Here is a 27943-nt window from a genome sequence, read left to right as displayed (position 1 = left end):
CATGGAGTTCAAGCCCATTAGGTTAGAGGACCAGCTCAGATCCTAAGAGGCAGACGCTACTGCTGTTGCAACCTCGCTGCCGCAGAAGCCAAGCTGGAATCCAGAAGCCCATACACCACTGAAGCTACTGTTTCCATCTGTTCCCGACTTTCTAACTCCCTACCATTTAAGAGTACCAAAGAGTAGGAATGGGGTTGCCAGCCAATAAACCAATAATTAGCAGGATCTGTACCAGAGATGTTCCAAAGGGAGAAAAGAAGTTGCTTGATTTCGACAGATTAGGGGTGAAGGAAGCTGGAAAGGCATAGTCAACAGATAAAATTAAAAGCTGGGATAAAAAGGCATTTTTGCTGCAAGCCAATACAAACAAGATGGGAGATGGGAATCTATAGGGCCAATAAGTTGGAATGAAGGCTGTAGGTAAATAAACATGAAGTGTGAGGCAGAAAATTTTACACCCATTTCAAAGACACTTTGTTATAAATCCATACACAGATGAGCCTTAAGACCACATTTAAAATTCACTTGAAAAATGGAAAATTATTTGCTTTGTGGAAAGAAGTATGCTTAACTGTAAGAGTTTTAAAGAATATATAAAATATTAATTTACAAAGTCTTCATTAACACTATTAATCGAATTATCTAAATCAATCATTTTACAGCTTGATTATAAGCAACCATCAAAATTAATACATTATCATGATCTAGAAAAGTGAAACTTAAACCTCTCCCCTATCTCTTATAATAGGTTATTTACAAGATAGTCACTTACCAAGTGCACTTGTTGCATCTTCAAAAAGGTTTGACCGAGAGGAATCTCCTGATGTACTGTAAAAGGTTTTTAGAAAAATCACATTTCAAAAAGTACATACAATTTAATTTACATTGGTTTAGTAACTGTTCAATTTATAAAGAGATTCTTTGATTTTAATTATAGATAAAATTCTGGCTACAGTATTTAAACAGTCTCTTCTAGATTAAATCCAAAGCCTTTTTTTTTTGAGACAGAGTCTCGCTCTGTTGTCCCAGGTAGAGTGCAGTGGTGTCACTTGCAGCTCACCACAACCTCAAACTCCTAAGCTCAAGAGATCCTCCTGCCTCAGTCTCCTGAATAGCTGGGACTACAGGTGCATGCCAAAATGCTAATTTTTCTATTTTTTTCTAATTTTTCTATTTTTATTAGAGACAGGTCTCACTCTGGCTTAGGCTGGTTTCAAACTTCTGAGCTCACGCAATCCTCCCACTTCTGCCTCTCAGGGTACTAGGATTACAGGTGTGAGCTACCACACTTGGCCCACTCCAAAAGCTTTATCTGTATTGCGGTTTAGGGAAAATTTTCAATCATAGTACTCTTTCCATTATGAGAATCCACAATTTTAAATGTCCACAGATATAAAATAACATGCTTACAGATTGGTTACTACTCATCTAAGGAATACAAAAAAGATAATGCACGATTATTTCCTTGAAAGAATATACATGAGAAGTTAAATAATTTGTAAATCAAGTCACAGCAAAAGAAATATAGAAAAACCAAATTAGGCTGTAAAGTCTTTACATAGTGAGGTCTCATATGCAAGTTTTGAATCAGAAAACTGAAAGAAGGCATTTCAGTAATATAGCATATGCAAAAAAGGCAGAAGTGGGATAAATCCAAGTTCTAACATAAAGGAAACCAGTTTAAAAAGACTAAGTGTCTTTTGGGGAATGGCAGGAGTCTGTACTAAAAAACAGACAAAAGATTATGAAAGGCCATAAAGGGCATGCCAAAGAAAAATAAACTGAAGTTTACCAAAGTGGTAAGAGTAGTAGTAAGAAGTTTAAATTAAAACATACACGCACCCCTCTGTCCCAATTTTAAAAACAAAAACACACTTTATTTCAGTTCTGAGAAAGCCCTCCGTAGCACAGCAAGAGAACCAAGTCTGAATTCATAAATTACTTACACTTTCTAAGCCTGTTTCTTCATCAACACAATGAGGTTAACAACAGTATCCTACTCCAAAATGTTGTGGGTAGGATTACTGCTGGTACAGTGCTTAGCAAAGAGCCTGGCATCGTAACACCCAATGTGATTATTGTAAGTAAAACTACCATGTGGAAAAGGTAAAATTTCAAAAAGAACAATACATAAAAACAAAATCATTTTTTTCTACCCAAGAGCCCTACCCAGAGACGACCACTTACTATAGCAGTTTCTATGTAAAAGAATAACAACCTGTGTCTTGCTTTTGTTTGTGCTTTTTTAGAATGTGTGTTTTTGTTTTTTAACAATTATCCCATGTCAGCACAATCAAATCTACTTTGATTTTTTCCCCCACAGATGTACTGTATTCCATTTCATGGATCAAATCAAGGTCTTATCAAGGAATGTGGACTTTGATCTCCAACTTTAGAATTTTTTTTGTAATCAAATTTATGAATTTTTCCTGTTACTTTTTTTGTTATCTTGCTTACAAAGGATTTTCCCAAATTAAGATTATCCTCATTTTTTCCTTGTTCTCCACTAGTTTATGGCTTCACTTTTTACATTAAATCTTTATCCACCTAGAATTTACCTTTATAAGTGTACAGTACGAGGGATCCATCTTTTTTCATTCCAGATGGTGAGGCATTTATCCCAATGGCATTTTCCCCACAATGGTCTAAAATTACATCTTAATTTTACATTAAGTTTCTGACCTTATTTGGGTCTATTTCTCTACTGCTATCTATTTCCCTGAGTAATCTTTCTAAAAAGCCATTTGAAACTGTTTTAATCATTACTGTGTACATTTTTTTTTTTGAGACAGAGTCTGGCTCTGTGCCCTGGCTACAGCGCCGTGGTGTCAGCCTAGTTCACAGCAACCTCAAACTCCTGGGCTCAACCAATCCTCCTGCCTCAGCCTCCCGAGTAGCTGGGACTACAGGCATGCACCACCATGCCCGGCTAATTTTTTCTATATATATTTTTAGTTGTCCAGGTAATTTCTTTCTATTTTTAGTAGAGACGGGGTCTCGCTCTTGCTCAGGCTGGTCTCGACCTCCTGACCTTGAGCGATCCACCTGCCTCGGCCTCCCAGAGTGCTAGGATTACAGGTATGAGCCACCGCGCCCGGGCTACTGTGTACATTTTAAAATCTGGTAGGACTAGCCCCCTCAAAATAATTTGCACTATTTTCACACGTTGTTTTAAAAATTACTCTTTAAGCACCTCAGATAAGACTGAAGTATACATACTTTAACCACCATTCTTCAATCTTGATTCCACCTCACCACTTCTCCCCTCCCCAACCACACAGGAAACCACTCATCAGTTAGCTTGTTATCTCTTTCCTACTTTTTAACATGCATACCCATGGAAAAGAAACAATGCTGTTTATGGGTTTCGTTTGTTTTATGGTTATTGCCTATATTATTTTGCAAACTGCTTTTTTCATTCAGTAACAAAGCCTTGAAATCACATTTATTTAATATGCTTCCATACTCTATCCTTTAATTGCCCTATCAGTACCAGGGCTTCTCAAATTTTAGAAAGCCTGAGAATTCACCAGGAGAGCTTGTTGATTTCTGGGCTCCACCCCTGGATAATTCTGATTTAGAGGTCTAGAGTGGGACCTAAGGATTCATTTCAAACACACTCCTAGTGACGTTGATGCTGCTTGTCAACTACGACTGTTGAGTAGCACTGTTCCCTTCTACGAATAAACCACAGGTCAAGTTGTTTCCTTAATGATGTATATTTAGGTTGATTCCAATTTGTCCTTGATTCCAATCAATATAGTCATTATGCAAAAATGCAGTTTCTTTAAGGTAGGTATCAACAAGTAGAATTTGCACTATAAGAGGTGGTTTTTAAAGAATAAAATTGATCTAAAGAAACAAATCCCTAACAATGAAATATCAGGCCAGTGATGATGAACAAACTTCCCAACACCCCACAAATTCATACCAGCGTGTCTCCTGATAATTATGCACTAAGTTTTGTGGTCTGCAGGATGCTATTAACAGATGTTTCTAGCACAGATGAAGAAACTAAGGCACATTTACGCAGCTTGTTTTCTGAGCTTCTCTCATTCCTTTCTTCCTATGTTATCTTTCTCTGAGATGTAAAATATTCAGAAATAAGACTAGGCAGTTGATGTATAAAATCCAACTAAGTAAGGAAACTCTAGTGTCTGCTTTCCTGCATCACTGACCATCAACGTATGCAACTTCTGTAGGTCTGAAAAGGTAATCCTAACTCTTCAGAATAAGTAAATAAAACTGTACCTCCAGGAAGAAAAAAACCAGAGATAATGAAACAAATTTAAATTTATGATATTAGTACATCAATGAAAATGTATTAATCAATTTTGGAATTCTTACACTGAGCTCTTGTAAGGAGCTTAAAGCATTTAAGAAAATAAGATATACTGTACTGACTCAAGACATTTAATTACATTTATAATATTTAAATGGTCTGTTAAATTTATAAGTTCCCTCTCATACAGAATTGATCAACAGCCCTTTGATATAATAGCTTACTCTGACTCTGGGTTGTCTCCTACTAGGCAAGATAGTTGAATATATTATATACATGGTAGAAATGGATCAAATTAGGCAACAGTGTCATGGAATGCCTAAAAAAGCTTTTTAGGTAAACATGGGGAAAATATTTTATAACCTGCATTGTCTTCTCCAGGAATCAGTTCTTTGGAAAGAGACCGTGATTGAGCGACAAACCAGGTGGCTCAGACTCCTCCAAACATGGTTGACTGGGTCAGACATATAAACCACACTTAAGGCAGAACACTAAAATGGAGGATCATGACTATATTCTTTCAGATCATTGTCACATATATCGTAAATACCCTTTCATGTCAGTATTTCCAGTCATTGCATAGGTTTCCATAGTGTTTATTCCTGATTCCAAAAATCGTATAATTACTGCCACTGAGGTCCTGAGTTGCACTAAGTCACAAACACAGCTCCAGGGCCAGTGAAGGTTGGCCATAATATGACTCATGCTCTTAGAAGAAGAAAGGATTGCTCTGTACAATTTCCAGCCAAGAAAATCCTGACTACAGCATTTACTTTGGTCATTTTATTGATCATTTGGGGAGGGGAAAAAATCTCTGAATTAAACTGCTCAATAATCCTACAACTGCCAACTTGCCACAAGAAATTATTTCTTGCACCCCAAAATACCACAGCACTTTTTCCCTTTTTTCTAAAGACCTACACAAGCAAAAACTTAAATTTCTACACAGGTTCACAAAGATAGGTATAACAGTGAGAAATTGAAACAATCCAAAGGTTCAACAAAAGGTGTTAGGTGAAATAACCATTGCTGATTCTTACTCTGCACTTAACTGTGTATCATGTGCTGTTCTAGATCTTTGACATTTACTATCTCATTTAATCCTTATAACAACTTCATGACATAGATCCTACTGTCATCCACATTTTACAGATGAGGAAAAACCCCAAAGATGTTAAGTACTTTTCTAAGGTTACAAGAGCTAACAAATGTCAGAACCAGACACGATGCTATGTAATAACTGGAAATATTTACTGACATAGAAAGATGCTTATGATATGTATGATAATGACAAAAGAAGAATGAAGATCAAATATAAATAATGACTGGGGTGGCAATGTAGTATTATTTTATCATTCTTATTCTTTTTGGTCATTTATATTTTCTAACGTTTCTACTCAAAATGAGTAACTTTGACCCACTCTCCTTTCCCTAAAAAAAAAAAAAAGAAAGAAAAAAAATCAATGCAGAGCATAAAAATATGGATTTAGAAAATTTATACTTATATTCTCCTTAGTAAACTATCAAAATAAACACATACAGCATGTGCTTTATTCAGAGTTCAAAGTTTAGAAAGGGCTTAACATAGAAGATACAAAGTCAGTTTGCTCAAAACAATAATCAAAATAAATTCATGCATGAAGTTCTTGTTAAACACATATTTTGAGATAATATTTCCCAGAATCCAGTTCTTACCTGTCAGTTGATGTTGGGCTAGTAGCCACTGGTGTCTCTGCTGGCTTTTCTGCGGGTTTCTCTTGTTTAGTTGCACTAGCAGGTGCAGGTTCGGCAGATGCGGTTGTTGAGGCTGGAGTGATGGATGCAGGTGTGGAAGTGGGAGCCAAAGCAGGGGCAGGGGTTGGGGCCTGAGCCACAGTTGTTGCTGTGGAGGAAGTAACTGGTGTAGTGGTGGCAGGATTTGATTGCTGAGTTGTAGCTGGTGCTGGTGTTGACACTGCTTTGGGCTAAACACATTAAAAAGCAAAATAATTACAATAAAATACTACATATTACCTGATCTCTAATTAGACAATATTGTTACAGGATGCCACAAACAACAGTAATACAAATGTGTAACTTGAAAATAATTTTGTAAAATGACATATTTGTAAAATGTCATTTTGTAAAATGACATAGATATTAGCAATCTGAATCACTGTTACTCTCAAAGCTCACAGGAGCATATCTTAACTATCAACCTCAATTAGCTTTACCCAACAACTTCAGACTTTATATGAAGTTAATATGAAAAAGAACCAAAAGAACTCAACATTTTACAACATATAGAATATGTATTTTAAAAAAGGGAACCACATAATTTTCCCAAAAAACTTTATCTATGTACCTTGGTTGTAACTTTTTTTCCTTTTTTTTTGAGACAAGAGTCTCACTCTTTTGCCAGGGCTAGAGTGCCGTGGCATCAGCCTAGCTCACAGCAACCTCAAACTCCTGGGCTCCAGCAATCCTTCTGCCTCAGCCTCCTGAGTAGCTGGGACCACAGGCACACGCCACCATGCCCGGCTAATTTTTTCTATATAGTTTTAGTTGTCTGATTAATTTCTTTCTATTTTTAGTAGAGATGGGGTCTCGCTCTTGCTCAGGCTGGTCTCGAACTCCTGAGCTCAAACAATCCGCCCGCCTCGGCCTCCCAGAGTGCTAGGATTACAGGCGTGAGCCACTGCGCCCAGCCTGTAACTTTTTTTTTTTTTAAAGACATGCACTCCTCTGTATCCCAGGCTGGAGTGCAGTGGCTTACTGTAACCTCTGACTACTGGGCTCAAGCAATTCTCCTGCCTCAGCCTCCCAACTAGCTGGGACTATAGGTACACACCAGTACACCTGGCCAATTAAAAAAAAAATGTTTTGCAGTGATGGGGTCTTGCTATGTTGCCCAGGCTGGTCTCAAGTGAGCCTCCTGCCTCAGCCTCCCAAAGTGCTGGGATTACAGACTTGAGCCACTGCACCCAGCCAAATCCTGGTTATAACTTTAAAGTACCCATAACCATTTAAAAGCATTACCAAAATAATTTTCTTGAAATCTAAATATAAATAGAAATATGATTATTAATGAACATGCCAAACAGTCTGCTGAACCATATTTTAGGAGGAGGAGGAAAATCCCAATATTGACTACAATCAACAGGTCCAAGTACAAAGAGGTTAATAACATTGAGACGCATACGTAGTTAAACAGAAAAATGATGGCCAAATAAAATTATAGCCACATGCTCAGCATTTTTCTGAACTAGAAGCAGCACCATAAAGCCTCCCACAGAACAAAAGCAATTACAGTTGACTCCCAAACAAGGGTTTGAACTGCATGGGTCTACTTACATGCAGAATTTTTTCAATACAAATTATTCAGTGTGCCTGCCTCTCCTTGTCTCCCCTTCTACCTTCACCCCTGAGAGAGCAAGACCAACCCCTCCCTCTTCCTCAGCCTACTCAACAGGAAGACAACAAGGATGAAGACCTTTATGATGATACATTTCGACTTAATAAATAGTAAAAAATATTTTCTCAACATTTTATTAATATCATTTTCTCTCTCTCTAGCTTACTTTACTGTAAGAATATAGTATATGATACACATAACACACAAAGTATGCATTAATCGATTGTTTATGCTATTTAAGGATTCTGGTCAACAACAGGTTAAGTTTTTGAGGAGTGAAAAGTTATATGCAAACATTTGACTGTGTGGGGGTGGGGTGTTGGTGCCCCTGACACCTGTATATGTATATAAAAATACTACTATATGAGTTTTATTCTTCTCCAATGTTCACTACCTGTTCAACTCATAACTTTCCTAAAGACAAAAGGTAACTTAATAGAAGATGGGATTAAAATTCAACATAATTTGCCACAAACATAAATCAAACTCTAAAACCAATGAGCTGCCTTGTGTCTTATTCCATTTGAGCTAGTGGGGATCACACTGGGGAAAAAGTGTCTGGTGAAAAGTGGTGCAAAGAGGCTATAAAAAGTGTGAGTAGCATTTACTCCCTTCTTTCCCTAGTCTAAGAGCCTCTCATTTAGCTTAACTTCCTTAACTGCCAATATAATTCTCTGCAGAGTAATAATGCTCTAAAACTCCAATATGCAGCAATTCTCAGATAAGAAGTAATTGTGGATAAACTGAAGCTCCGTGAAGGTGAAGATTTAGAGTTTTAAGCACCCAAACTTTATAATAACCAATCTATACAGAATGTATTTTAAATGTGGTATACCTGTTTAATATTTTCCTAAATTATTTGTGATCAATATACTACTGTAATTTACCATGCCTTCGAGATCTCTATTGGCATGAAGAGCCACTTACATCTTATTTTAAACAGTACCAAGCCCTCTTCTGCTTTTTAAAGTTTTTCTTCTTGCTTTTCATATTAATAGCTTTTTCCTTTTTCTTCTTTGTAGTAAGGTCGTTTCTCATTGTTTCCATAATGTCTTACTATAGCAGCCTTCTTCCCCTTTTGAATAGCTGGCTTCTACTATTAACTTCAATATAAAACAACCATTAATATCATTAGAATCCTGTGTAATATAAGAATAGGCTCCAAGTATCCACTCCTCAAATACACACACCTATTCTGAGAACTTTTCTGCTTAATTCTTAGCTGTGTTCCAAATCAGTGGTCCCTAACCTTTTTGGCACCAGGGACTGGTTTCGTGGAAGGTAACTTTTCCAAGGCAGGGAAGAGCTCAGGCGGGAGCCACTGTAAATACAGATGAAGCTGCACTCGCTCACCCACTGCTGTGTGCACCACCCCCTACTTTCCTAAGTTTCATGGAGGACAATTTTTCCACGGATGGGAGGAGGGCAGGGGGTAGGGAGGAGCTCTGTGGCCCAGTCCCTAACAGGTCGCAGAGGGACCAAGGGTTGGGGACTACAATTCCAAATAGTCGAGGTTACTGTAATACTAAAGGAAATAAGACCAATAATAAAACATATCCAAATGTGTGACTATCACATTTTCCATTATGTGCTATGTATGATAAAACTAGATGAGAAAATAGATTATTCACCCTTAAAAAGGAAAGAGATTCTAGCACATGCTACAACATTACAACACATCTACAACATAGATGAACCTTGAAGACATGCTAAAAGAAAATAAGCCAGTCATAAAAAGACAAATACTGTAGGATTCCACTTATATAAGGAACCTAAAGTAGTCATTCACAGCGACAGAAAGTAGAATGATAAATGCCAGTGGCTGGAAGGAGGGGGAATGGGGAGTTAGTGTTTAGTAAGTACAGAGTTTCAATCTGGAAAGATAACAGAGTTCTGGAGATGGATGGTGGTGATAGGCTGCAAAGCAATGTGACTGTACTGTACACTTAAAATGGTTAAATTGCAAAATACTGTTATGTATACTTTACCACAGTTGGAAAAAACAAACTAGACGAGACAAGGTTTCCTGGCATGATTTTGCTTCTCTATATTTAAAGTTTAACATATAACAAAGTGTTTAAATGTAGCAAAATCAATATGGTTCTTAACAGATTAAAAAAATTTTCAAGTCCAACACATATAAACTGTTTAGCTACGTTTTGTTTCCCAGTACAAAAGTATGCAGTAATTAAAATGTATTTCTTCAACTCTATTTTCTACTACTATTGGTTATTTTGTGACTTTGGAGAAAAATCCACATTTATTCCACTTTTGGTCTTTGATTAAGTGGCTGCAAGTACCGATTTAAACTTACTTTCGGTGCTACAAGTAACACTGTTCTTTTGCCGATGATGATGATTCAATTCTAAAAATTAACTTCATGAGTACCACTTCTCCATTTGTCTTAACTCTCTACTGCATGATTATGTATCCTTAAATAAACAAGTATATAAATAAAGCAGTCTCTTAAAGAATCCATGTTTATTCTCTGCTTTAGAAAAAACTTTTTATTCTATGAATCATCCCCAAAATATTTCGGCCCAATAAATCACAGGAAAGCTGCTGTTTAAAACTTCCTCACAAAAATCATTTCATTATTTCTTTAATTGCCTTTTCCTTCATTTAATTTCTAAAAATATATTCCTTCACTAAGAAATATCACTGAAATAATGAACTTACATGCCTTTTCTGCCTTGAAGAGCTTGTCTAGTACATAAGTTAGCAAGTTCATTTAAAGCACCTTTATTAAAAATTACAGAATAAGAAACATTTAATTTCTAAGCACATTTAAAAATAATTACGTGAGTGATTTCAGTAATCCAGCAAAAATAATTTTAACATGACATTTTATATTTCAATTATGTTAATTTACATAAAAATTATACTAAAACAATATATAAAATTAATAACTTTATGGTTGATCCAAGGTAAATTCTTAAAACCTTTAACAGCAGTTAAGTGCACACTGCGATGGATGTGTATAAACTGTGTCCATTATGTGGACTTGGCATCATTAATCTTTAAAAGACTCACACACATAAAAAATATAGAATGAGGCTGAAACTTACTTTTGTCACCATAACCACCACAAAGTTTTTCTCATCAATTTTATATTCTTTGAGAGCTGTATCATCATTGAGGATTTTGCCTAATATAAGAAGAGAATAAAATGTTACCTAAAGTGCAATAATCTTTTGTCTTACATGTAACTTAAAACTTTCTATTAATTAATCACCAACATCAACTCTATTAATTACTACTTTCCCCAATGGAAAACATTAGGCAATCATCCAAGATAAAGATAAATGGAAACACAATAGTTAAAACAGCATAACATGTGACTAAAAGATATCAAACTTTTATATACTGCATATAAAATGCCAAGCAATTTTAAAAAATGTATTACTTAATTATATAAAAGACTTGTTGGGCAAGAAAATATTAAAGAGGTTGTGAGAAAGGGAAGATCATGAAGACAAAGAAAACTCAATATTATGACTGCCCAAAGGCCCGGCAATTAACCTATATTCCTTCCTGATGGGAAGGAGAGAGGAACAAATTTCCTGTTCTCCAAAATACCAGACACCTGACAAATCAGGAACATTCCAATGCTATCAAAGCAAGATATTAAAAGTACTTCAGAAAATGACATAGGATACAAGAAAAGGCAAGATGCTACAGAACTCAGTAATGCACAAAGAAGTACACAAAGTTGTGGTCAAGCCAACCCTCAAGTATTAGGTCAGAACAACTCGATGTTTCCCATTCTGTGAATTTAGCTTCCCATCTTTAAAAAGTTATTGACCCCAAAGCTGCAAGCATTAAGATAAAAAGGAAGACAGTCTGGGTAGAAATGAAAAAACAGGCCAAGACTAGAAATCGGGAATTTGAATTTTATGTCTGCCTCTCCAGGCTTCTGAATACTGACCTATAAAAATGATCGGGTTAAATCTCGAGGCTAGCATTTCCTCTGAACAGTCTCAGCTAAGAAAATGCCATCCAGAAAAAGACAAGATATACATGGGCAAACAAAGACCCACCTTACTGATATCTACAATGACAGTGTTCAGTATTTCCTTTGAAGAATAAAGAGAATTTTCTCTACTGAATTCAGGTATCAAGTCTATTTTCAATATACATTTTCCTGGCTGCCAGTGAGGCTAGTTAAATTTATAATTTCCTATTCATTTCCTTTGCTGCTTTTTTATCAGTGATCCTTTCTTTATTGGTTTCTAAGAATTCTATATATTATCTGAATATTGTTTTCCTTCCTGTCAGTTATAGTGTCTTTTAACATGTAAGTTTAATATTCTTCAATTTTGGTTAAAATTTAACTTTACAGAAATGATTCCAAGTACGCTAATAACACAACCAGTATAAATGGTTTCAATTCAACAAATTTAAAAAGAAGCTCAGTTTGACTAAAAACACAAAAGCCAGTTATGTGATGCTTACAGAAGATAAAACTGAACAAAACTAACATCACTGGATGGAAAAATACATAGAGCAAATGTGAATAAAGAGAAGATTGAATATCAATATTATATTCAAATCACTGCTCTTTCACTGCTTTTATATGTACAATATTTCTGACAATCAATTTGAATACACTACAATTTGTAAGATAACATTTCTAAAACTAAAATAATATCGCTGTAAGGAAGAAGTGGCATATTAATTTTAATATTTAATTCATACCTGCATAAATTAATTTTTGACCTGCTACCGGAAAGGCATCTTTTCCCTTTTCAGATTCAATCTTCTCTTTCAGTGCTTTCACCTATATAGGAAAAATAAAAATTTTTGGGAAAAAGTCTAAACAAAAAAATTACATTCCAGAATCTGAATAAATAATGGAAGATAAAAATTAATCTTAGGTAGGATAGGCAAAAACTTCATTTTAACATCATCTGTTACACATATATAGATTTAAAAAACTTTACTAGTTGACTTGATAAATTAATTGAAAATAAAGATTTCAACATCAAAGTTTTGATTTTTCCATAAAGTTTACAGGTTTATTTTCCACAAAGAAAGAAAGTAAAGTTCGCCAACCTAAAAGGTGTAAGAAATATAATGGTTTCATCTACAATAGTTAGAATGCTTCAATGTTAAAGGCTAAATGAGAATGTTAAAAGGCAAATGATTCATTTTAATAGTGTTGTAATGTTTGATTATAATTACCCAGGGGGCTTTACAAAGATCAATTAAAACAAACTCTGAGGGTGGGCCCTGGACATTAGTATTTTTTAAAAGCTTTACAGATGGCTCCAAAGTCAGCCAAGACTGAGAACCACTGGACTATTTAAAAGATCTTAAACAAGTAGCTTAGCTTCTCTCAGCATCAGTCTCATCTATGAAGTAAGAGGAACTGGAATAGATGACCTTCATAGTCTCTTCAATTCCTAAAATATTATGACAATAGGCTCATTATGATGTATTTAGAAAAAGAGTCCAATGAGGCAGGGCACAGTACATTGTGCCAGTAATCACAGCATTTTGGGAGGTCAAGGCAGGAGTATTACTTGAGGCCAGGAGTTCAAGACCAGCCTGGGCAACATAGCAAGATCTTGTTTCTACCAAAAAAGAAAGAGGGTGGCATAGGCACAGGAATCAAGGGGGGAATTCCATTTCCTTCAATTTCCCAGAATACTTCTGAAAATTGTCTAAGTTAATAGTTCCGAGTTTTCTGTAAAGAACTGTCTGAGAGGCCAGGGCACGGTGGCTCATGCCTGTAATCCTAGCACTCTGGGAGGCTGAGGCTGGAGGATCACTTGAGGTCAGGAGTTTGAGACCAGCCTGAGCAAGAGCTAGACACTGTCTCTACTAAAAATAGAAAAATTAGCAGGGCGTGGTGGTATGCGCCTGTAGTCCTAGCTACTTGGGAGGCTGAGGCAGGAGGATCATTGGAATCCAGGAGTCTGAGGTTGCTGTGAGCTATGCTGACACCACTGCACTCTAACTGGGGTGACAGAGCGAGACTGTTTCAGCAATAAAAACCTGTATGACAGAAAGGGATACAAAGACAGGATTCCCTTGTACAATAAAAAAGTAATGGTGTGTACTTCAAAAATAAAAAAAAGTTTATTTAGTTTCAAGTACATTAACATATTCAATTTCATATAATCCTCAAAACTCTGGGACCAATGGAAATATCACCCACTCAATTTTCTAGAGGAAGAAATAGAAATAAAGAGGTTAAATCACCTGCCCCAAATCACACTGCTACTTACTGATAGCTGGAACCCAGAGCCATCCCTTATAACTCTAAGCTTTAAAGCATAGTATTCTGCAAATAACTTTGTGAATCACCCTTGCTACACTGATCTTGCCAAAATGGGTATCATCACTGCTATTCTGATGTTCCCCAAAGTAGAAATCTATCATAAAAATCTCAGTCCACTATTTACCACTGTTCTGAATTTCAGAGGTAAAACTAACAGAAGTAAAAACATTTTAAAGCCACACATTAGATTTGCAAAAAAAAGTAAGACAAATGTCAGTCTTATTGCTTTGTTGTTGTTTTGCAAAATAGTTTTCACAAAAATATTAATTATAACATTTAATGAATTTATTATTTTTAAAAGAACATTTAAAAATTTCTCAGTTTGAATTTCTAATATGGTAAATATCAATAAATACAAGCACATAGACAAAAGTTATTTTGGAGTCTTCAATAACTTTTAAGTGTAAAGGAGTCTTAAAACCAAAAAGTTTGAGGACTGCTATTTTTCATGCTAAATGGCTTGCCCAGTCAACTAAGTGATGGCAGAACATCGGTGGAACACTCAGTGGTGAATGGTAAATTTCCTTTCAAACTTTTTATTTACAGAGGGAGAATAGAGATGTAGTACTTGCAAATATGATTACTTGGTGAAAACTACAAATGAATTACAAATCACTTGTGTCACTGTGTGAACTCAGTTTTTGGGATAGTACATAGTGGATGCTCAATTATCATATTTTGAATGAATAAATGAATACAGCATAAAAATGGAAGAAGAAAATATATGAAGCAAAAAGTAAAAGAAATAACCAGGATTATCTCAATCTTGACAGGTTAGAATGAGTGAGGTAATTAAGATAGATTTAATATATATACTATATAAAGTTGTCTATTCAACAGAAACTGTATTTGTATTTCCAGCACCCATAGAGTATTTTTAAAATTTAGGCCACAAAAAGTATTTCACTATATTTCTAAAAGCCCAAATAAACACTGGACCTACTTTCTAGTTTTGTAAATCAAAAAAGAGGGAGGAGGGGACAAAAGTAAAAAAACCCCAAAAACCCAATAAATTAAGAAAAATTGGACCAAAAACCCTCTAATCATTTACTACTAAAAATCTTTTCCTCCAAAGTAATAAAAAATGTGATTAAAGAATATTAAGAACATAACAATGAGAACTCTGTACACAACACTTGTATCATTTGGCTAAAGAAATCATAGTCTAGCATTAAACATTTTTATTCAACAAAGAAAAATTAATAAGCTAAGCATACAACTCAGATAGAAAAACCAAGACAAATAACAAAAAGAAAAATGCAAATAAAAGAATCAAGAAAAAGCAAAGGTACAAAACTCTTCCTGAGCTAACAACAACAAAAACAAAAAAGACAAATAACAGGCCAAGCGATTCACAATTAGTCACACAGAATGTTCAACCTCATTAGTAACCAAAAACACAAATGTGATGTCACATGTCATTAATCCAATAGACTGCTACACTGGACAAGACTGTTTTGAACAATTCTTGGTGTAAACAAGTGTGAACAGACATATTCTCAGAATGAAAGTATTAAATGATTTAAATCTTTGAGAGCAATATGCCAAAATGCCTCAACATTGTTAAAGAGGAGAGGGCATTTGACCCAACACTACCACTTCTGGTAATGTATCAAAAAATTAACTCAACTAGACTTTGGAACCAGGTTCACTGACCTGTCCAAAATTCTGGTATTGTTCCTCAAGCTCAACACAACAATGATCTTTACTTCCAATCCATTTAAGTCACCCACTCACAGGACACAGGCTAAATGCTGTCATCCAAAAACTGTTCCATCTTTGAGATTATAAGTGACCAATCTCCCATTCCTACTAGTTCCTAAATAACGTTCACTACACTTGCTCTTGAACCTCACTAAGACTGTGGTACCTAAAGTCTCTTAGGTTTACTTCTATCTTCACTACTAGTTCTATTCCGCTTAGACAACAATGCCAATGCTCCTATTACCTTATTCCTAACATCAAAAACTCCCTTGTCTTTCTGCTGAGCCTGCTGGGCAAAATTCCATGTTTGGACCAACATAACTGAATTTATTACCATCAGTGCTCAACCACTAAAATTCACTTCAAACACTCCGTGGTGTCTCACTATCCTACCTCACTTAGCTAACAAATCTTAGCCGTTTATCTAACAGACGGCCTGTCCACATTTATACCCAGTTTTTTTTATGCTACTGAAGAAAAGTAAGGACACACTCAATCTGTTCCCCCCGGTTAGCCCTCCCCTCTATTCTCCAAAAGGGTATTTCAAACCCGCACTCTGCTCTAAATCTGATTCCCAACACCCTCCTCCTCTCTGCAGATGATCACTTTCTACTTTATTAAAAACATAGAGGCCGGGTGCAGTGGCTCACGCCTGTAATCCTAGCTCTCTGGGAGGCGGAGGCGGGCGGATTGTTTCAGCTCAGGAGTTCGAAACCAGCCTGAGCAAGAGCGAGACCCCGTTTCTACTAAAAAATATTAAGAAATTAATTGGACAACCAAAAATATATAGAAAAAATTAGCCGGGCATGGTGGCGCATGCCTGTAGTCCCAGCAACTCGGGAGGCTGAGGCAGTAGGATCGCTTGAGCCCAGGAGTCTGAGGTTGCTATGAGTGAGGATAACACCACGGCACTCTAGCCTGGGCAACACAGTGAGACTGTGTCTCAAAAAAAAAAAAAAAACATAGAAAACATGAGAGGAACTCATTCTCAACTTTCTGTCACAAAACTGACATACTTTGTTGCGTTCGGACCCACCTAATAATCTCCTTTCCACCTATTAAATGAAAGAGGAGGCATCCTTTCTTTCAAACCTAATTTTTTCCACCTGTCCTCTGGTTTCCCCCTCCAAGTGTTCTCCAGTATCTTGCTAGATTCGTTATGTCTCCTACCCTCCCACAGCTTTATTTTCAACCACTCCCTGAAGGCCAGTTCATTTTCATTGACACTTAAATAGTCCCAATTCTCTATGACCTTAAAAACAAAACAAAAAATATTACACAACCTCTTATCTCCTAACTACACTCTGTCCTTCCCTTAATCTCAAGTATTCTTCAAAAAATCAAAAACACATATTGTCTTCACTTATTTGTTAACTCCACAGCCATTATTCAAGAGTGCAATACAGTGCTGATAAAACAGAAACATGGACTTTTTTCTTATTATACTGCTTATTTTCTCTGGTACTGCCTACCCCCAAAATTCCATTAAGACTCCTCTTACCAGCATCACTGAATTCTGCATCATCATCATCATCAGACACTTCTTAATCCTTCCCAATCTTACTCTTGTCACATTTGACAGTTACTGACCTATCACTCCTTTTTGTACTGCCATCCCTTGGCTTCCATGATGCCATACTTTTCTGGTTTTCCTATCTTTCTGTTTACTCCTTTCTGAAATCCTCTTCTTCGACTAGCCCTTTAAGTGTTACTTAGAATTCCAAGATAACCCATTCTATCTACTCCTGGTTTTAATAACAATCCAGATGCCATCTGTATTTCTAGCTCAGCAGCTCTCCCTGACCTTCAGTTACACATACTCAATTTCTACTGGATACCTTCACTCGATGTCTCAGGGCATTTCAACCATAACGTATTTGCTAAAGAACAGCTTTTTGACTAGTTTGTCTAAATCATCCATAGCCCAACTAAATTGAGCATATGTTTGAGATATCTCCACATGTACTCACCATTAAATTGGAACTAACTGAGCAACACTTATGTGCACATACGGAAATAATTATTCTTCGGAAATCAAGCAAGTGAAAGGGAGAAAGAGGAGATGGATAAATTCACACCTAATGGGTACGTTATCTGGGGGATGGGCACACTTGTAACTTTGACACAAATGGTACAAAAGCAATTTACGTAACCAAAACACTTGTACCCCTTCAATATTCTGAAACAAAAAAAAGGAGACAACTATAAGATATAACTGAAGCAAATGTGCAGTGGTGTAGGCAGAATAATGCCTACACCACATGTTTGAGATATCGAAATGATATCTTATAAATTATATTCCCACAATAGTAGTATGATGTGCTGCTATGTCAATCTTCTTACACAGCACTTTGCATAAGATTTCTACAGGTATTGCTTGTTGATTAGGCCAGCAATTGAACATTCATGTAACAACTCCGCTTCCTCAATGCTACAGTGTATTTTTCCTTATTATTTTTGTAACTATGTATAGCAACAAGAATTATTTAAGCTTTAATGGGTAGCCCTGAAACATAAAGCCCAAATGAGCAAATGCTAATGTGTGTCACCCACTTGCCAAGTGCCAGGCAGTGCATGCACTAAGAGCCTCACAATAATTAACTTTTAACCTATACCTCTACAAGGTTGCAGCAGGCCAAGATGGTCCCCAATGGCCGTTGTCTCCTGATATTCAAGTCTTTGTAAACACCCTTCCCATACTGAATTATGGTTAGTCAACAAGAGCAGTAAAATACTGCCAAAGTGAAAGTGTGCAACTTCTGAGGCTGTTTTACATATAAAGGCCACTTTTTCTGCCTTACTCTCTTGGGTCACAGTTGCCATGACATGGAGACACTCAAGTAGCCTGGGGAAGGGCCTTTGTGGAGAGGAACTGAAAACTCCAGTCAACAGCCAGCACTAAGTTGTTAGCCAGGTGAGGGAGGCACTTTCAAAGGGAAGCCTCTAGCCACAGCCAAGCCTTTAGATGACTACAGTCCTTAATACAACTTCATGAGATCCTGAATAAGAACCACAGAATTAAGGCACCCCTGAATTTCTAACTTACAGAAAACTATGAAATAATAAATGTTTAATGTTTTAAACAACTAAGTTTGGGGCTTGTTTATTGCACAGTAATAGATAACTAGTACACAGGTATGTACTATTAATATTATTATCTTCATTTTCTGGTGAGGACACTAAGGCATATGAAATAGGTAGGTTACCTACACAGGCTCTGGAGGCAGACTACCCCAATTGGAATCCTGGCTAGTTACTCATACGGAAGTTCATAATTGTGAATAGCAAATACTATTTGTGAGCACTGATTAGGCATTTTTCAGGCAACCTACCAGCCTTCAATCCAATAATTCCACACCTAAAAATCAATGCTAGAGAGATGCTCACACAAATACTTCAAAGACAGATGTACAGAATAAGCGTACTACATCACTGTTTGTAACACTAAAAACTGAAAACCCTAAATATCTATCAAGAAGAAATGGTAAAATAAATTACTGAACATACATTCATTTGAATACCATGCAATATAATGAATAAATGAAATATAACTATCTTTGAGGGAAAAAAGCTAGTTGCTGTCTAGGAGCAGTGGCTCACGCCTAGCACTCTGGGAGGCCAAGGCAGGAGGACCGCTTGAGGTCAGAGGTCAGAAGTTCAAGACCAGCCTGAGTAACAGTGAGACCCCACCTCTACAAAAATAGAAAAATTAGCCAGGTGTGGTGGTGTGTGCCTGTAGTCCCAGCTACTCGGGAAGCTGAGGCAGGAGGATCACTGGAGCCAAGGAGTTTGACGTTGCAATGAGCTATGATGATGCCACTCAACTCTAGCCAGGGCAATAGAGCAAGACTGTCCCCAAAAATTAAGCGGGGTGGGGGGGCGGAGCTAGTTGCTAAGCAATTATTTTTTTAAAAAAGCAGCGTAGTTGTGTTTATGTATTATTTTAAAAAGGACCAGAAGCATATAGAGTCTACAGTGGCTACTTAGACCAGGGGCAAAAGCCTTTCACTTTTTACTTTATATACCACATTTACTAACAGCCTGGATTATTTTAGTAATTTAGGGAAAACTGGAATTTAAAGAGAAAAAAAGGAGAAATTTCATTAGAAAATAAAGAGGTTTGAGGCAGTTCTAATACTACATAGCCTAGTTAATTAAAAAGTAATAATAGCAATTGAATTTTGGCAATCAACCATTAGCAAAAGAAGAGATTGCCAAAGCCAAATATATTTACTAAAGGATTTCGTAGATTTACACTGCAGGCAAAGCTTTGTCCTTTTTAGTTCTTTGGGTATTATCCTTCTACTTGAGACACTGGCATCAGCACCAAGAATTATTTCTTAAATTTCTCCCCCAAAGTAGGTTCCTGCTAATTCCAAACAATACAATTTACTATAAAGACATCAGCTGACTTCAGTGCAAACAGAAAAATCTCCCCACTGGACCAACCCAAGGAATGAAAGAATGTAGTACAGAAAGAGTTTTTTTTCTTTTAATTTAAACAATAACAGACAGTATAGTATTAATTATGTGAGAAGAAACAGACAGTAAACAAAGGCAATCCTCGAATTGGGGTTATGATCCAAAAGGCTATTGTTTCAAATATATGATTTGAAACCCAGAGCCCATTTTTCCCACAGAAACTATGTAAAATAGTATGTAGGCTCTTAAGCCAATGTATACATGACAACTTAATCTAAAATCTAAATATTCCTAACAGTAGAATTTCAACAAGACCAAAAGAGACACAGGAATTTGAAAACTGAACAAGTAGAAATCCCAAGATACCTGTAACTTTTAAAGTTTCTATAAAGGCAAAGAATGGATTTCTCTAGTGCACTAGCAAGAAAAAGCTGCCTACCAGAAGTGTCCGTGTGTGTGGGGGTGCGGAGGGTGACAAATAACAATTTTATCTACCTGTTTAAGCATCTAGGACCTGTTCATGTATATTAGTCATTTGTAGCTGGTCTACCTCCTCTACTGGAATAGGTTTACATAATGTTTAAAAGGTTTATAAAGTTCATTCAGTTGTAAAGTTAGCTTTTGAGACATTACAGAAGGAATTTATTTAGCCAAACTTACAAGGAACAGATGGTGTAATGTCCTTCAGAAGGATTCACTGTGCTATAGCAGGCTTAAATTTAGCAAATTTCTTTCAAAAGTTAACAGAAATTCTATACACTACCCAACAAAATAACATCAATTTTCAAGCCAAAATGGCAGGACCTTGTTCACTGTTATTATACACTTTTAAAAATTGCTGATTATGTCAAACTGAGAGAATGAGAATATCTCATTCACACAAACCTTTCTCAGAAAGGATCAAAATAAAGGAAAAGAATGATCAATATAAAGGAAAACTGATGAAAGCAGGATTTGTTTCAAAAAACTGCGTAAGTTATTTTTAATTTCACAGTTCACTAAATATTTTCAGGCCTATGATCTCACCTGATTTTCACAGTAACTCTAAGGAAGCCAAGTCAATTATTATTACTCCCATTTTACTAATGAGGAGAGAGATTTTTAAAGACTTGTGCTCAAGGACACAGGACAAGGACAAAGTAGGGGGGAAACTCCCTTTTACTTTAGGAATAGTATAGTGCATTGGAAAAGAGCCAAGACGTGGAAAAAAGTAAACAATCAAGAGATAACTTGATTTTTCCCCAAGGAGGAGCAAGGAAATAGGGCAGTAGCTGAAAAGGGATGTAGAGACAAGGCAGGGTTTCATTAAAATGGGAAAAAATGTTCGCACACTCTAGAAATGACAAATTCAGTGATACAGAAGAGAAAAGGAGATCCGATGGAGTGATGTCCTTCCCAGATGACAGGGTTTGGGATACAGAGGGAAAAGTGGCCTTAGAAAGCACTATGCACAATAGACAGCCATCTATGGTAAGAGGAGGCTAGCAGGTAGGTAACTACTATGGTAGAACCTTGTACAAGTTCTGTCTTGTTTCTAAATTCTCAATAAAATAAAATTACAGTCATCAGCTGAAAATACGAGAGAAGATGGATGATATAAAATATTCCCATCACAGTAGAAGACCGGACTAGCAAAATGTATGACTGTCAGGTACTACACTAAGGGCTCAATGAAGGTTAATGTTCATGAATTTAAGTGAGACAAGTCAATGTGGCTGCTGGTTTGTCTCTGGCTGCACTGTGCAAGCATAAGCGTCTAGATGAGTTTAATTACATTTGGGGTTTTCTAAAGCAAAAACAATAGCGCACACCGCGAAGCACTGTTACTGTCCTAAGCAAGTACATTATTTTCTTGAACACACATAATCTTCAAAACCCTATGAGGTTGGTACTTTCAGCACTAGTATCCTGCTTTTACAGATGAGGAAACAGCCACATACTGAGTAACTTGCCCAAGGTCACATAGCAAGTGGTACAGCCAATTCTACCTTCCAAAATATATTCCAATTCCACCTACTTCTCTCCATTTCTACTCCTATTACCCTGGTTCAAGGCACAATTGCTTAAAAGTATTGCACAAGCCTCCTAACTGATCCCCCTGCTTTCACTCTTGCCCACCCTCCTATCCATTCTCCATCAGCATCAAAGTAGCCCTAAAAGAAATGTTTCCCCTGCTTATAAAGGCTTTCCATTTTACCTTCAAAAACCCTAGCCTACAAAGCTTTACATACATACTCTGACCCCTTGCCTAACTCTCTAATCTCTTACCCCTCACCTTTGCAGTACAGGTCTTTTTTTGGATTCCCAAAACACACTCAAACTCTTAAAGGTCTTTGCCCTAGCTATTCCCTACAGAAAACACTCTCCTCATCTCTTACTGTTCATGATTATTCAGATCTCAGCTTAAAAGTTACCTTATTCAGAAAGGCCTTACTGGCTAGTCAATTTAAAAGTAGTCACCCAGTCAAACATTATCTCATCTCCTCATCCTATTTCAATTGTCTACACAGCACTTACCATTACCTGGTTCTTTGTTTTTTTGGCTGTTTCATCCCACTAGAATGTACACACCATGACAGCGGGGCCTGACATCTAATGTACCCAACAAATATTTGTTAAATAAATAAATCAACATGCAAACACACTACACTGAGGAGTCACTGACAGTTCACCAGAAGAATGTATTCAATTCATTCAAAAGATCTTTATTGAATGGCTACTGCGCAAAAGCCTGGTGAAAACCATGTCAGATTTCCCAGTTTCTTCCTGTATTTTGTTCTACCAAAATGCCAAGAACCCTTAATTTCACCTCTGTGATACAGTTATTTTAATATGTTTACTACTTAATGCTTTAATAATCTAGGAAACTCCTATAATATGGCACTAAATCTAGCATCACTATATCGAAAATGTAATAAACCACAACAGGAACTACTCACTAGTAAATGACAGCTAGCAAATACTGTATACAGAACAAGTACTAAAGCAGTATTTTATAACAATTACCAACATTATAGAGATAAACCAAAAAGTGAGGTTAATTCTTTGCAGCACACTAAATTTGCTGTTTATAAAAATTAAAACTGCTGTATCTTTAAAGTCTCTTATCAAAAATATCTTATGTATATACAGTTTTAATGGCACATATATAGTAATGAAATCAATTTCAGCTTTTGCATTTAAAGTCTTATCTCGAGTTTACCAGGTTTTTGTGTGTTTTCAGTTATTCAAAGCACATAATCAGTGTCAAGCATTAGCAGATTGAACATTAATTTGTGTAACACATACTCTTTCCTGTCATCATTTCAGTGATGAAATAAAATAATGCACTGTAGTGCAATTATCTCCAAATTTTTATTTTTTAGTCTGCCTTTCTTAATTAATGGCATTAAGTAAAGCAATACAAAAAACTAAGTGACTTTGGATCTGAGCTTAAAAACTGTATTCCATTTCCCTCTAAATGTTCATCACACCAGTTGAAAATTAAAATTTTACAGGAGTAGTGGTCTATGAAAGATATCTCAGAATGCTTTAATATGTATGCTACCTAAATTTCTCCCACAATTTTTAAAGTAAATCTATTTAAAATAGAACACATAATGAAGAAAATCTCTTAGCAATGGTCTCCCCACTCCACACATACCGTCTTTTCATTTTGTTTCCATACTGTTTGAATATCTTTTAAGAAGAGATGCATTACTATTGTAAAAATAAAAAAAACCTTTGTAAAGGTTAACACTAAAGGCAGCGATCATGAATGTACCATGGTAATGGTCAAGTAAATGGTACAGACTGGCTAATAAGTATAAGAAAGTTTTAGTGGTTAAAAGGGGGGAGGACTATCACCTTTCAAAAACTAGAGCAAATAAAAACACCTAAAAAACAATTTTTTTTTCTTTTTCCACTGTGTACATCCCCTACTCTCTAGCCACTGAGCTTCGGTCAATAAGGATCCCGTGAGACCCAGACCATGTCCTAAATGTCCCTGCACTCCTCCAGTCCTGCCAGCAAAGTTCACTAAACGTTTACTTGTTCAACAAATGAATCACTCCCATGATTCCGCTTATATTGCAGTCCTTTCTTCCATTTTTGTTCATGCTCATCTCAAGCTCGCGAGAGTTTCTATAGTGGCTACCTTAAGTTACTTAACTTTCTTAGTTCCTTCCAGGTAAAAATCAAACAAGGACAAACCTTTTGAGCAGTCCAAATACAGGTCTCAGAGGCCAAATCTGTTCATTTTAGATATTGCTATAGGTCTCACTAAAATCTTATCTTTTCTTTACTTTAGATCTATTTCTAATACCCTTGGTTACCCAGTTCTCACAATGAATCAGAAACAGGACACTTAGTGTTGCCCTACATTAATATAATTTACACTGTTTCTTTTCTCACTGGAATTCTAAAGTACTGTATCAAAAATAAATGGAATTTAAAAAGTTGTCTTAAAAAACACTTCTGAAACTTAAAGCCGTAAAAATAAAAACTGACATGTCATTTAATGTGAACGTTCTTAAATGCTTTAATTTCTTGCCCTAGACTACTAGTATTGTTTTTTTTTTCTTTCTATGATAGGGTCTTTACAAAGGTAATAATATTAATAGTATTAGTTTTTGTATTTATATTAATAGCAACAAAGTTATATTTACATAAATAGCAACAAAAGCTGAAGAAGCCACTTCGTAACAATGAGCTTTCTGGAAAATATATTTCTAGAAGTATAACATATTACATTCCCTTGGAAATAAACTGAGAAACCACAAAAACAGTTAAGAATTTATACAATACAGGTAAAGTACTGGTTCTAAGATAATACTGTATGCATAAAGTGCCTAAAGAGTTGTAAACAAGTCTTACAGAACATAAATATTTCAATGGAACTGTAGAAAGAGCCACTGGATAACTTTAATAAACCCACAGATATTCCCTCCCCACCAAAATCCTTTAGGTTTCAATTCTGGAATTATTCTGAGTATCATAAGCTGATAAAGTTACTGTGGCACCAACATTTATTACCACAAAAAACCAAAGTCAAATAGGCATTTCACGCAGATTGTCTGAAATCATTAAACAGACAACCCCATTTTAACTTTTATCCTTCAACTTATTAGTATGTACTACGCCATAAAGAAATATTCAAGAAGAATTTGATTCTATTTGAAGTATCAGTCCACAGGATGTTGTCAATTACTTCTGAGGACACTGAAAAGTTTCTCATGTATAACAGATCTACCGTACCTTTAAAATTTATAGCACAGCATACATCTATCTACATATAATGAAATATTTTGAAATCAAATAATTTTGTGCCACAATTCCCAAAAGGCTGGGAACTCCCCTTGTTCCTTAAAGACGTAGAAAACTTTAGATGATTAAATGAAACAGGTAAAACATAACACTATGTCTTCACTCAAAGGTATCCATTGTTTAAATAATCGATTCCATTTATTGACCACCAACTAAATATGTACCATTTAATCCTCACACAAGGCAGGTATTATCCCTAAGGCACAGAGGATGAAACTAAGAGTTATTTGCCCAAGGTCATAGCAAGTAAGAGCCACACATGGAACTCAGGTCTGTTTAATCAACACCAAGGCCCCTTATCTCCACCCAAAATAAAACTATTTTTTAAAATATAGATGGGCGGAAACTTGCTGGTTTAAACTTAGCATTATGACAACGGTGTATTCCAGAACATAAGCAGTAAATTTACACTCATGGTATTTTTAGATTCTTGGCATAAAGTTGTATTGACTTCAACAGTTTTTCTTTTTGTAGTCACAAATACAGAATAATTTATAACGTAGACTTCTGAAGTGTTTAAGACTTTAACTGAAGAAGGGATTCGAAGTTTTTATGTTCTTTTTTTCCCCTTGAAATGCTAACACACAGGACCCGCTAAATCCGGAGTTGAGTTTGAGCCTGGATTTGAAGGGCTCTAAAGCAAAAATTTTCACCACCAAAGAGGCGTCAAAGTGCAATCTATGCACTATGGGTATGGGTTTGGTGGCGGGAGGACGACAGCAGAACCAGTCAAGATACAGGCAAATAAAAGGGTTAACAAATTCTAAAGGGAAGGGGGCAAAGAATTCATTTTCACCACCACTCACCTCTCTCTCTCGGCGGCAGACGAAACCTGATACTTTTTAAGGCTCATCATCTCGGGTTACCAACTCTTAGACCTCTGCGCCTAACCCGGTCCACACAGGGGTAGTGGCGACGCCTACATCTCCCTCCCCCACCTGTGCAACCACACCAAGAAGCCAGGCTCCACCGCCGAGGCTGCCCGGACCTCCCCTCCCCCTCCGGCCACACTACTGCAAGCTCCCAGACCCAGGCCTCCAGTGCCCCGCGGGCGTGTGCTCCACGCCATCTGCCACCAGGCCTACAGCGTCCAGCCACAGCTTCCCCCTTCTCCTGCCACAAAGCCTGCAGCCAACCCGGGAGGTTCGAGTCCGCCGCACGCCGCCGGGCCGGGTCCCGGGCCCCAGCCCCGCGCTCGCCGCGCCCTCCAGGTGCTCCCGAGGCGCCCCCAACTGGGGCGCACAGCCAGGCCCAGCTCTCCGGCCCGCGCGCAGCGCCCAGGCCCGGCGGGCCCCTCACTTTCCCCGCGGCCCGCACGCGGCCGCCCCCACCCCGCCTCGGGCCCCGCGCTCCCCGCAGCTCATACCGTCTCCTCTGGGTCGATGTCTATTTTGAAGGTCTGCTGCTGGAGGGTCTTCAGGGTGACCTGCATGGTGCCGCCGCGCAGCTCCGCTGCCGGGCCTGCGCCGGGTGCTGGCCGCTAGGCGGGGTCTGTGGCCTGGCGGGGCCCGGGGTCGCCCGCGCTCCTCGCGCTCTGGGGAAGAAGGCGGTGGGGGTGGGGGCTTGTCACATTCGCCCAGCAGAGCAGCCTCTCCCCCAGCCGCCCCGGGCCGCGCCGGTCTCTCCGCGACTGCGGCCTTCCCCGAGAGCTCGGGCCGCCGTGCTTCCTCACGCCCCGGGCGCCGGCCACTGAGTCTGCAGGAGGCGCGAGGGGCTCTGCGAGACAAGCAGAGAATCCGCTAGCTCACCACAGGATGGTGGCCGCCATCATCGTGACTCGCCGAGACGTGCCCCCTCCCCCACCCGAAAAACCTGGGGGATGGGGCCGGGCTGGAGAAGCGCGCAGGCGCAGGGCGCGGGCGAGGCTGAGCGCAAGCGCGGCCCAGAGCTCCGCCCCGGAATTGGGGGCGGGGCGGATTGCGCCTCTGGAATGTCAGCGGCCTGAATCGGGCGTGCGCAGGCGCAGACCGTGGGCGTCGGGGGCTCTCGGGGCTTCCTCGTCTAGTCTCCAGCCCGGGCATTCTCTTCGCGCCGCCGCTCCGCCTACGTCCGACTCCGCCCGGCTGACGAAGTTGCGCAATCTGTAGCCGGGGAAGCGCTACGTGGAGACCCGACTGAGTAGCTGCTGAGTCCTGGAGCTGGGGAGCTAGAGGGCGGTAGGTGGGGCGGAGTTTCAGGGAAAGTTGGTGGTGGTAACCACAGCAATGGGCCTACATTTGAGGGGCCGAGCCTTCGTGGTGTCCCCTGCTTGTTTAATCTGAGAGCACAGACCCCAGCGCCGGACTGTCTGGCTTCGAATTTTGTCTTCTCGCACTAGCCTTGGGACTTTGGGCCCAAACAGGACCGATTTAAAGCGAAGGTCAAGTTATCTCACTCCTCTGGGCAGAAGTGTCGGATGGTCCCCCTCACCCAGCGAAAATCAGAGTTCTTAGAACTAGGTGCGTTAGCGCCTCACCTTTCACCGCGTCGCCTCCCTCTCCCCCTGCGTGCGGTGGTTGCGTGGTATTTATGTGCTCCCGCCTAAGGGCCTTCCTTTGCACTTGCTGATCCG

The 27943-nt window shown here is 38.1% G+C and overlaps 1 protein-coding gene across 1 annotated transcript in view; it reads right to left on the bottom strand.

Moving 5' to 3' along the window:
- Positions 1 to 27275, bottom strand: part of RAD23B (RAD23 homolog B (S. cerevisiae)) — a 42734-nt gene extending 15459 nt beyond the window's left edge. The window contains exons 1-6 of the mRNA XM_012638544.1: positions 27141 to 27275; positions 26759 to 26926; positions 12375 to 12456; positions 10745 to 10824; positions 5978 to 6246; positions 773 to 828 (exon numbers count right to left, since the gene is read on the bottom strand). Coding sequence (XP_012493998.1) covers positions 773 to 828; positions 5978 to 6246; positions 10745 to 10824; positions 12375 to 12456; positions 26759 to 26824 — 553 coding nt within the window. The 5' untranslated portion in view covers positions 26825 to 26926; positions 27141 to 27275. The remainder of the gene's footprint in view (positions 1 to 772; positions 829 to 5977; positions 6247 to 10744; positions 10825 to 12374; positions 12457 to 26758; positions 26927 to 27140) is intronic.
- Positions 27276 to 27943: the final 668 nt, after the last annotated feature.

The sequence above is a fragment of the Propithecus coquereli genome, unplaced genomic scaffold (assembly GCF_000956105.1).
Source record: "Propithecus coquereli isolate 6110/MARCELLA unplaced genomic scaffold, Pcoq_1.0 Scaffold130, whole genome shotgun sequence".
Lineage (NCBI taxonomy): Eukaryota > Metazoa > Chordata > Mammalia > Primates > Indriidae > Propithecus > Propithecus coquereli.
The sequence above is the reverse complement of the archived record's forward strand: the minus strand, read 5'-3'. Positions and strand labels throughout refer to the sequence as shown.